A 12,256-nucleotide genomic window follows, 5' to 3' on the forward strand; every position below is an offset into this window, starting at 1 on the left:
GGAGGGAGAGAGAGAGAGAGAGAGAGAAAGAAAGCATTGCACTGGATGATACCTCCTGTTGCCTCATCCGAGGCCTCATCATTAGCTGCAAAGCCACAAACACTGGAGAGTTCAAAGGTGGGGGGAAAAATCTCCATGCAAGACTCAGGCAACTGCATTTGTCCAACACTAATTAAAAAAAAAAAAAAAAACCCTGCCAGTGTGAACGTTCTTACCCCTCGTCTACAGTCTCTACAGAGTAATGTATTGGTCTGGTATGTTTTTCATTGAAGTATCATTGCGAGTGTAAACTCTGCGTTTCATGCATATTAAAAAGATGCTGTTTAATAGACTTGTACGGGTTACAGCTGATAGAAGGCTTAATGGTTCAGAGGCCACTTGTGTACGTTGCCAAGCCTTGCCTCAGGGGTGGACAGAATAAATCTCTCTTCCTAAAAGCCTCCGGGTCAAAGCCTTTAACAGACATATAAAGTGTGCGCTAATTCCAAATACAGGTACATAAAATCTATTAGACGTGTATATGTATGTAGATCGTGTCCCCAAAACACCGGAACAAAGTAAGGGGGGGTGGGGGGGTGGAAGAAATGTTTGTTCAGCCTACGCCAATTTTGTGCCCCCAAAAGGAGGAGATTAATCATTTGCTTCTTTGCCGGTGGGTTTTTTTTAGTACAAGGCAAAGATGGGTAAATTTCTGTGAACTCTGACACACTATTCTGCTCTTTTGATGTTGGGCATTGTGTAACTTAATAAGCTAGTGTTTTCACACAACATCTGCTTGTCAACCTTACTTTCAACTCCTCCATATTGTGGCGAGTCCCAAAACGAAGGAAAAAAAAAGAGTTGGTACGTAGGTAATGAGGCGCAATTATGGTGGGGTGACTACAGTTCTTTAGTGCTTAGCTGTGCAGTAGTAAGAAGACCTCTTTTTAAATGTAAACAAGTTCTCAAGGCTTCTGCACAGAGCTAAACAGTGTTGAAAATCTCAGTCATTTATACAGAAAAAGGCAGAGGAGGGGTAGATGGAGGACTAGCTCTGTTACTTGATTCATGACAGAAAAGAAGAACCTTGTAGGGTTTTAACTGCACTCAATCAGAGCACACTTATCTAATATTTAACATATGGGTAAAGCCGAGAGCTGCATCAATAACAGACATGACAGGGGGAAAAAAAAAAAAAAAAACGAGAACGGATGACCAGAAGGCAAAGCTAACTTAAAGCACAGACACCTCATACCTGTGCATGAAAACGCTGCTAGGAGACTGATTTAATCAGGTAAAGGTAGCGTTTTAGCGATAAACCTCTACGTGTGTGTAGTGGGAGCTGTGAAATCAAACATATATGTTCAACTTTTGTTGACAATGTTTCTTTTTTTTTTATTTGGAGTATGTTATGAGGAATGAAAACTCAGTGAAAATAACTCTTGCTTTTATACTCACCTCACAAAACCTATCTTAACCCAAAGCAAAGGGTTCCTTGAGGCATTTAACATTCAACAGAAATTGAGAAGAGAGAGAATACACAGAAAAGAAAGAGAAAAGGCAGGCGAGACCTAGGCTTGAACCACATTCATGTTTAACATGACAAGTATGTGTCTGTCTAAATGTCTGCTTGTCTGTATGAATTGTGCCAAAACTGGTGTATGTACATGAACTTAGGCGTGTGTGTGCGTACGTGTATATGTGTGTGTGTGTGTGTGTGTGTGTGATGAAGGGAAAAGGGAGGAGGGACTCTTTTTTAGCGTCCCTAAGAACATTTGTGTACCATTTTAAACAACTCTCAGAGGGGGAAGAGACTGTTTACCTGTGCGGACTTGGCAAGCTTCTGACTGTATTCCCTCTCAATCTGCTTCAACTTGCTGTTGGTCTGCAAACAACAGAGAGGAGAGGTGGGGGTAGGGTTGTCAGGGGGTAGACAGAGAGAGAGAGAGAGAGACATGAAACCAGATCAGCTCGTAGGAAGTGCATACACAGACACTTTGCCATTGACCTCTGTGGCTGGAAGAGCGTTGGCATGCCTGTTGCTGGAGCCCCTGGGCACGGTGCCAGTCTCGACACCCCTTTGCGGCAGCCAGATCAGCGCAGGGGTCTGCCTTTGATCTAACGCCAACTATTCATCACTTACCAGGAAGAAGAGGAGGGGGTGGGGGGAGGGTGGGGAGAGCTCAGCTGCCAATTAACAGCAAAACAAGAATAGAACATGAAAACGCGACATAGACGGTTATGTGGAGCAGGATGGGGAAGGAAAGAAAATATAAACAATTACATGAGGATCTGTTTTTTTGCTGTTCCTTTTCTTTTTTTTTTTTTTTTCTTGACTGAGCCAGTGAACATGGAGACGTACTAAGTGAGTAATGTCACCATGCACTTGATGGTAAAAGAAAACAAAGGAACTCTTAAAGAGAACTAAACGATGCCTTGACTGTAACAGACTAAGACTCACAGGAACTCTGGACTAGAAACAGAGGGCCAGTGCTTAATTTGTGAATCAGGAGGTCCAGGGACACAGAGAGGGTGCTGTTCTGGCGGGTCAGGGGAGAGAAAAGGTCAGGGAACGCATCAAAAAATCCACAGTGTCTGGAGCACATTGGACAACGCCTAGGTGCTGGCTGTTAAAACTTAAAAAAAAAAAAAAACAGCCATTATTTTTGGTCATTTTATTATGAAATAACCAAGAGAATAATATCCCTAATAACCGAGGAAGGGAGCGTGTATGTGTGTTGTATGAGATTTGTGAGGGAACAAATATCTTTGAAGGCTTTCAAAAGCATTGGTTGACTATCAGCCATCTCCTCGAGGTGGATCCTGAGTAGACAGGTGTCACCCACTGACACAATACTGTCAGTCGGCTCTGGGCATCAACAGCCGAACCGTGACTTTCAGCATCAACACCTGCTAATCATATCCCAACTCCAATGGTCCAAGCAGAGACAGACACTAACATAGCTAAGGTTGTCCTAATAACCAGTCCCTCTCCTGTGACTGCTTGTCTTAGTTACCCATCATCTGTCCCTGGGGCCCATTCAGACCGATGAGAGGAGAGAGAAAACAAAGCAATGGAGGAGGGGAATAAAAAAATAAATATGTCCATATAAACACCATTCATCTCTGTACGTTTTTCATGCTTTTGTTGCTATAGAGACCACTTTGACTTGACTCCTGTTTTATTAAGCGTGATGGAAAAATTTGTGTGAACGTGTTTGCTCTCCCACGTCGAATTGGATGCTTGGATTTGTTAAAAAAAAAAAAAAAGCACAAAACACTGTTCAAATGCAGTTAGTCTCGTAGGCTCCGTGCCGTGAAATGTGCTGTGAGAGTAATTACACAGAGATAGAGTTATACAGAGACGGAGTTTCCATACAAAAAGATTTTTTTTAGATCTACTGAAATGTGAACTAACGCACAGAGACAGAAAAGGTCCACAGAAAGGCTCCTTAGTGTTCTTACACACCTTGCATATTTTGTGTGTCTGCGTGTGTTCCCTGCATGCTGCCAAAGGTATCTTAGTGCTGAAGGCACTTTGAGGCTGTATCAGACAGGGCAATCACATAATAATGCTGTCGGTGTGGAGCCCAAAGCTTTTGAAGTCTGCAGAAGAACACTAGTACTGTATTTGAAAGCACGACCATGCACTGCTTACTAAAACTTAATTACCAATCTACGGCTGGAACTGTGCCAGCCACTGAACAGGCTTTCTGATGAAGAAAACAAATACAAACAAATACACACACACACACACACATAGAGGGGGGGGGGGGGGGTGTACACAGAATAAATCATGATGTAAAATATAAAAAGGAAGCAGTGTTTCCCGAAAAACACACATGCATGTAAACACACGTAATATACATGCTACACATAAATCCACAAACAATTGTGTATCTATAGGTCCAATGACAGATATTTGCAGTGAGACATAAACAGTCATGTTTAGTATTATAATGAGAAGAAGACTGTTTGGCAGGCACCGTCCCTCATCTGTGCTGAGGAGGTTTTTGGGGCTCTACTCTTAGGAATCTGGGTTGTGTTTTTTTCAGAGAGGAGGAAGGGCTTTCTCTGTAAACAGGACTTTTAAATGCCAGGGGCGTTCTCATACATTGCAACTCCTTTCTCTTTATTGGTTCCTGCTGTTGGAAAATCACAGTGTATTACAGATAGTGTTCTCAAATCAGGACCATTCATACATTTGGGCTTTGGCCTAAAGATAAAAAGAGGTATTTCAGCATGAAGATGACTTTTTTCTCGATATTTTATGTCGCACATTTCGATCCACCAACCCCTTTTTGAAAAAAAAAAAGAAAAAAAAAATAATTACAGCATAAATTAAATGTTTTTTTTTTTTTTTTTTCCTCTGACACCAGAAGAAAGTTTGTCGATTCCAAAACTAACGTTTGTTTACGGACAAGTGAATGAAAGCAGGCATGTAAATGTCTGATCTTTTTTTCTGAATATTCTGGAATAACCCAAATACTTCAAGTCTATCAAGCAGGACCCACAACGAGTTATATTTTCTCTGGTTTACAGAATCCCTCAGTCATCGCGATGCGCTTCACCGTACCCAACGGTTAGCAGTCTCAGGCGGACAGAGACTGAGGCAAAAATGTGAGATGTTATTCCTTCATTTATTGTTTATTATTCATGCCATTCCACATCTGAGAATTCTTCCCTCATTTAGGTTTGAAGTGCTGCTATTCTGATCACAAAGATTTCTGACAGTCTCTAATCACAAGATGTGTCACTCCTCATTTTTCTGTCAGCTCTCCTATCATTGCTCTCATTCAATGCGTTCCCTGTCTGCTAAGAGATGCTGTAATTACAAAATGACAGTCTACATTCATGAATCATCCTGGATTAGACCTGACAGCAGCGTCGAGTCGAGGGGTTCCATGTTGCATGGCTTTAAAAAAAAAAAAAAAAATAAAAACCAAAAAAAAAAACAAGCCCTGCTTTGGATACTGTAGTTGTGAATAACTGCCTAAATCACGGAAACGCTTGCGCAAATGAGGGAGCACAAAGCATGCATTCAGGTGTGGCTCTGGAGTTGATCAAGTAATTAACATCACACCATGCAGGTATATAAAAGCTGGGTAGACCTAGTCACCCACTGTCTGGCCACCGTGATTAAGTTAGTGACTAAGAAAGAACTATCTTTGTTTGGGCTTTTTTGGCTTTAACTTAAGTGAAGAAGATCAACTTGCCGACGTTTCACAAAGACTAGCGGTTAAGCTGATATTGGTATGTACATCTGATGGACGAACATCATCAATTAGTGTCAACTGTGGTTGAACTGCATACTTCCTCGCCGATGATATCTGGGGCTTTAGATCACAGTGTGAGGAAGATCGGACAGGCAAGTCTGAAAGAGTTGACTCACGCTGTTTTCAAGAAGCGGATGAGCCGACGTCTGCCAATAGAAACCCACCAGCCTGAGTGTGCGTTTCCCATGTTTCTGGCAGTGCTGTTATGGTGTGGGAGTACCCTTCGCAGGAAAAAGTGGCAATGCACTAAAGGTCATTCTAAGTGACATTCAACCTACAGTGATCCGGTCTGGAGTGGTCTCCATCTTGATTTGAGTGGCGCCCTCCACAAGGCGCGAGTGCTCCCTGAAACGTTTGATGGGCGTGAAGAACATATTTCAATGAAAAAGAAACACTTCTTCTAAGACAGCACTTCAGAAAAGTTTTCAACTCTCCTCAAGAAAACACCAAATGGTGAAATTTCTGCTGGAAAAAGAGGGGTTCATATTCCTATAGAAAGTTCTACATACTTGGAGAATCTATGCCGAGGCACACTGAAGCTGTTCTGACAGCTAACAATGGCAAAACACCCTGTTTAATCACTTTAGATTCGTGTTAATGTTTGGTATTTAAGTGGTATTCTGGCAGTTGCTTGTATTTTTCATAACACACAACATAGCAATAAGCTTCTCTGAGGCATCACTGCTACCTCAAAGAGTATTCAGAAGACAGAAGTTACACTGCCTCTGAAGGAATACTGACACACAACACATACATTCATTCCTTTTATGTAAGAACACAGCCATGTGGTAGCTGATGGCGAGAAAGCCAGCATGGTAGGAATTAGGTGCTTCTCCACATTGTATTTTCACATCTGAAAACATAGTTGAGGTCGGTCCAATATTCCATCTCTACTGCTTGGGTTGAGAACCAGTGAAGGTTACATCATGATAATGCCTGCAAATCAGTGCTCACCCCATTTCTGGCTTGCCCTCTCTCTCTCTCTCTCTTTTCTCTTTCTTGAAAAGCCAAGTCAGTTGTGGCAACCTTTCTGAGAACACTGAGAACGCCCTGTTTTTTGTTGGGCTGGTGGTGGTGGGGTTTGGATTGTTTGCTTTTCACTGTGGCTTAAAAAATCCCTTTTTCTAAGAAGAGAGTGACTGGGCTGGGGTCTGTCACACCTCCATTAGCCTGGGATCAGGGCACTGGGAGCGGGGGGTTAAGGCTATGGGCCTTGCTATGAATGCACCTGCCAGCTGATTTGGCTGGGTGTGCAGTTTATCAGCCACTCCAGTAAAGGCATTGATGTCTTAAGAAGGTCCGGACCTCCTGTGTGCTCTCCCGTTTGATGACCTTCAGGGCTGGTTTGTAGCCCGGGGTCGGCACAACAAAGGCCAGCTTAGAGAATCAATAAGAGATGAAAAAGGACCCTTCCATGGTGAAAGAGCCTTTTATTTGCCTGGCGACCCCATAGCGACCATCACCATCTGGTGGCGTGATTAGAGCCGCTGATGAGCACAAGTGAGCTCTCTTCATCTCTTCAACGCCCTGAGCTAAAGGACAACACGCCCGACCAGAGAGCAAGCGTCATATTTTAACCCTGACTTTCAGGAATCACACGTCTGGGCCACTGTCCACTCGGCATCACCACCCACCAGCCGGCTTCATGACCAACCACTGCAATCAACCACAATTAAAAATAGAGACTGGAGACATCAGTCCTCTCATTAGTCCTCTGGGGTGGAAGACTGACCATCCCTTCAAAAACTTAAGAGTATCTTAAAAATATACTGTACTTTGACCCATGCAAAGAGACAGCTGAAGCTCCTGAGACCGCCCCCCCCCCCCCACCAAAACCCAGGACAGTTACTGCGACTCTATACTATCAGTCCATGACACTGTCTCTCTGTCACAATCAAAGTCACAAATTATCCAGCCCTACTGAAGAATGAAGGATGGAAAGAGAGAGAGCGAGAAAGAGAAAGAGAGAGAGAAAGAGACACAGGGAGAGAAGAACAGTCTCAACTTTCATCTCAGCATAAAAAAGAGAAATGGAATCACCACATCCATCCACATGCCTGGATAGTGTAAATCTGATTTTCTGCTATTAAGCCCCATTTCCCTCCCTCAATCTGCCACTCAGAGGTGATAGGGAAACGTCTTTGATCATTTTTCCCACTGTTTTGCTCTCCATAATCCATGACCAAAAATAATGGGATTTGGTGTATCTCCAAATGGCAGAGAACCAGTTTGACAGAAATTAATAAGTTAGCGAAAAAGCGTCAACAGGAGAAAACAACAACGATAACACCCGACACCAACATCATCTTCTGGCAGCAAAGAAAAAAAAGAAAAAGAAAAAAAAAGAAAAAAAGAAAACATACATCATAAAATTCTACAGAGGGTAAAAACTGCTGGTGACACACAAAGAAAAAATAAGGCATCTAAACTTTGGGCAGAATGATAGCTGACAGGCCTGCCATGGGGACGTCATCACCACTGATCTGCTTCTGTGTTCAGAGCCAAGATGTTTACACTGTTCTCAGAGACAGAAACTACCATGTCTGATAGCTGATTCATTTCTAATGCATGGTGTTACAACAGAATTCAAATGGATGTACCATCCCTCTTAAGCAACAGGTACATGTGTTCATCAAAAAGTGCCTCTCTCCTATTTGGACTTTGGCAGCACTGTAAAGTGAAAAGCATACACACAATCAAGGAATTCTCTGCATCATTAAGCAGCCCACCTAAGTAGTAAAAGAAGTATTATACGGATTATGATAATGCAATACACTGTAAAACTGAACTGAACTGAGCATAAATTTCCTAAATATTACTCTACTACTAAATTCTACTATGTTGCTATTATAGGGAACAAAGTAGGAGAACTAAGTGATGTGGCTATTCTGGGCAGGTTGAACAGAGCTTGCCTCTCCAGCTGTGGATGGGTGTCAAAGCCACGAAGTGGTTTCAAAGGTAGGCCAGATGTCAGTTTTGACTGAGGGTGGTTGGCAGGGGTAGAGGCTTTAACTAGGGGGGACTGGAACAGATTGAGTCCATTAGTGGCCAGAATAGGATGATGGTCTCTGTGACATGTGACCTCCCAGACCTCAAAGTGAATTCTGCAGCTGCTCCGGCAATGTTGACTTGTGGTGGAAAACCTGTGAGGAAAAACTCACTGATGGAGAGGATGAAACTCTATCATGAGGAAAGATAGATGACAGAGTTTGGCAAGTTCTGCCTGAGTCATCTGCAAATACAGTTATGGTGTATGTAGTACCATTACTGAATTTCGTTTGGGCTGATGTCTTGATGCATTTTCCCAAAATGCTAGATTGCATGCGGTACGCTCTGATACTTTTCTGTTATTTTCACTGCACACACAGTGCTGTGCCATAACCTAGGCTGGGAAAAACAAATCTCCAAACTCTTGAAAGCAATGCCACCCGCTTTTCTTTTTCTTTTTTCTCTCTCCCATTCTCTTTGTCACCTCAGAAACAAACAAAAAAAAAAAAACCAAAATAAAACAACAACAACAGATAAACAACAGAAAAGTGCATCAGTTGGACACTGTATGCCTTGTTACCATGGTGATCTCATGTCAAATGTGTAGCTTAGAGCATCCACAGAATCTCAGCAAGCCAACAGTCTTGCTTTACAGTCCATATTCTCTTCAGTTTGAGTAAAGCTGATTTTAATGAAATGAAAGGGCAAACTCATACGGTCTGGTCTTTGCTCTCGTCCCCTCTGATATTAGGCCCCTGCCTCTGAGCTCGGTTGGACAGCCTCAGCAGGTTTGAATAGTGTGGGAAGGGGGGGGGGGGGTTCTCTTTGAAGAGGAATGGGGGGGGGGGCTACGTATCTTTCATGAACGGGGGGCCCTAAGGACGAGGGAGAGGCAGCAGGGAACAGCCATTGCCCATAAGAGAAACAGCCACATCCATTTTAGTGCCTCGAGCAGTGTTTGTCACGGTGCTTAACCACTGCCGAAATGACCTTCCCACTTGATGTAAGTCCAAGTCCACTGAAGCTGCATCATCTGAAAAAACATTGATCACTTCCCCGTCGACCAAAAGTGTGTAATTTTTTCTCCGTTCGCGAGATTGTACTGCAATCGCCACATCAGAGGAAACTTACTCAAAATTCAGGGCTGTGGAATTAGGTCAAGTGAAGTCTGAGAACCCTGTGGACTGAGTTGAAAACCACAAAACTGTCATCTTTTATTGAGCACACAGAAACAGCCATTTCTGACACAAACATTCATCCATACATTGTTTCTATAGAGAGATCAAACCTGTCTAGTCTCAAAGCTATAAGATCTGCTGTTCCCTAGACAGAAAGTAAATACTAGTTCTATCAATATACTTAGCCAACAGTCAATTCATTGCCAGTGTAAACTCTTCGTCTAGCTCAGTGGTGTCAACAAGTGGGTTGAGTCAGTAGCCACATGGGCATGCAGGAGAAGAGGTGTTATTCAGCAGGAATGTGGAGACCACAGTAAACACGAGTTGTTTAAATCCAATAAATAACGTGCATTCTTACTTTGCAAATTAGCCCATGTCTTAGCAGCTGGTCACATTACAGTGACTTAAGCATCTCTGGCGCTGTTTACACTTGGTTTTAAAATGCGTCTTGGACCGTCGGATCACAAGCGGACATCCGAGACACATTGCCGTTTACACCTGTCTGTCATGCATCTCCAAGGAGTCCAGCTGACCACTTGTGTTCGGATTTCATTACTGCTACGTCACTTTCGTTAGAAGGTTATTACGTTAGACGGTTATTACATTAGAGGGTTATTACGTTAGTGCCTGACAGGGACGCGTCAGAACGCACTAGTGTTTACACTACAAAAGATATGTGGTCAAATGCGTCCCAGACCACCTCGGCAAGTGGTTTGAGTGATCGCATCACAATGCGTCTTGGTGGCCGTGTACACTTGTATTCAGCGCTGTCCACTTGTCATCCGATCGCCAAAGACGCGTTTTAAAACCATGTGTAAACAGGGCCTCTGTGAGATGGTCACATTTGGGTGGACAAGCATTGAACTCTCTCTCTGAATGTACTTTTTCCAGTAAAATCTGATGATTCCCACCTAATTTTAGTCACTGTGATTAAGTGCTGATTTAAAGTATACTAGATCAGTTTTATAGTTGTCTTCTTGTTCCTGGTATGCGAGTCAAATACCACAAACCACAAACATTTCATAAATGAGATTTCTGTGCAGGACGTGTTCTTAATAATTTACACTTGTTAGTCACATATGGCTTAAATGAGAACTCCGAGTCACACACAGTGCTTCATGCCGTAACAAATATTTATCAGAACAAAGCAGACTTGGCCGTGTTGCGGCTTACGGTCTCTTAGGCTATGGCCTTTCCCTGATCCTGAAGAAGCCTCTTGGCTAGTGGCACAAAGCCAGCCACGCCAGTCACATGGCCTGCTTCCACAGCCATGTGACAATAACAATGCCATGATTTTGTTATTTTCACATGAAAAATGCTAACGCTTTGCTTCAGTAATCAAACCTGGCACTTTGCGGGCGGCAAAACTATGCTGTTTTCTTTAAAGTAGTAAAAGTCTTGAAGTAAGACTAGTGACTAGGCGGTGGCATTTAAACAATACATCTACACAATAAGGAATTTATTCCGATAAGCATATTCAAAGCACAATTCAGTATTCAGTACGCTAGCGTCTTCAAAGACATTCATGTCATTCATGCAATAAAAATGTGTGCTACCTCCAAACACTTAGCTCTTTTAAGCAAGCTCTGACATACCATATCTGGCCATTAAGTTAGAGTCACGAGGGAGAAAATTCAGAGCTAGGTGCAACATCTGAGGAGCCGGCTGCAAGTCCTGTGTGCTCCAGAGAGCAGACAGGTTTATCTAGAGGAACAAGGCTCCCAGGCTCCTCTGTGGCAGACGGAGATTGGGCTTCTGGCGGACGCTCACAGACAGATAAACCTCAGTCGTTAGTAGACACCGAAATAAAGTCTCTTTTTTCTTCCGCTTTTTCTTTTCACCAAGTCTGTGACGTTAGAACAATCTAACGCACGATCTTATCTGTTCTGATATACTGTTTCTCATTATTTTATTCCACGAGCTCCCCTCAAAAAGCATGTCTTTGATGAAAATCCATTCATGGATTTAATGGATTTCTCCTCCCTTTTTCTTGGGATCAGTGAGATGTGTGTTCAAACTCCAGCTGCCCATTTCAAGACCCGCTGACTGCCGAGGACAGCATTTCTGTCGGCATCAAAAGAATAAGAAATTTCAGCTTACAAAACATGATGAGTCAATAAGGATCTGAGTCTAAAAAACTTATTCGAAATGAAAATACTAAAACTTTTCCAACTAAAACTCACAAATAAAAAAAAAAAGTCGCAAACTTTGACCTAAACTTTCTATCTTGGCTGCACACTGGGCTTAACCGTGCAATGTAATCATTTACTACTTTCAAAGTACCAAATTTGTATGACCCTCTAATTTAACTTAATAATGCCTTTCCTTTCATGAGGCAAGTATTAAAGTAAAAAAGCAATGGACAAATGGCAAGCTATATGCTGTACGCCGATGGCCATACGCGTTTCAATATTTCAGCACTAGTCCTTTGCATGTGCATGTTTGTATATGGGTTTCTGTTGACTAAGATGAATCCCTCTCATCCACTGAGCAAAGCACAGTACCAGGAATGAACATAATCTCGTCCTTCTCTGCAAACCCTGCTGCCTTAGGATGTGTTAAGATCAGAGTGTTAGATCTACCTCTATATTAGCTGGGGCTATGCTATACAGGCCTACCTTGATCTGAATGCGATGCACTCACTACAGCAACCTTGCCTTACCTACAGGGGATAAACATTATTTTAATATTGAGTGTAAAGAGCAGGGTATGCCTTTGGCTTCAGGGCAATCATTCATGGCATATTGATGAACAAAGTTCTGAATTGTTTCACATGGGATATTTGGCCATTTTTCAACAGGACACCTTTAGCTCTTTGAGAAATGAGAGGGTAGG

The 12,256-nt window shown here is 42.6% G+C and overlaps 1 protein-coding gene across 1 annotated transcript in view; it reads right to left on the reverse strand.

The window, feature by feature from the left end:
• Positions 1–12,256, reverse strand: part of cep112 (centrosomal protein 112) — a 94,233-nt gene that overhangs the window by 21,324 nt on the left and 60,653 nt on the right. Inside the window, exon 21 of the mRNA XM_030790251.1 lies at positions 1,802–1,864. Within this exon, the coding sequence (XP_030646111.1) occupies positions 1,802–1,864 (63 nt within the window). The remainder of the gene's footprint in view (positions 1–1,801; positions 1,865–12,256) is intronic.

This window comes from Chanos chanos, chromosome 13 (genome assembly GCF_902362185.1).
Source record: "Chanos chanos chromosome 13, fChaCha1.1, whole genome shotgun sequence".
NCBI lineage: Eukaryota > Metazoa > Chordata > Actinopteri > Gonorynchiformes > Chanidae > Chanos > Chanos chanos.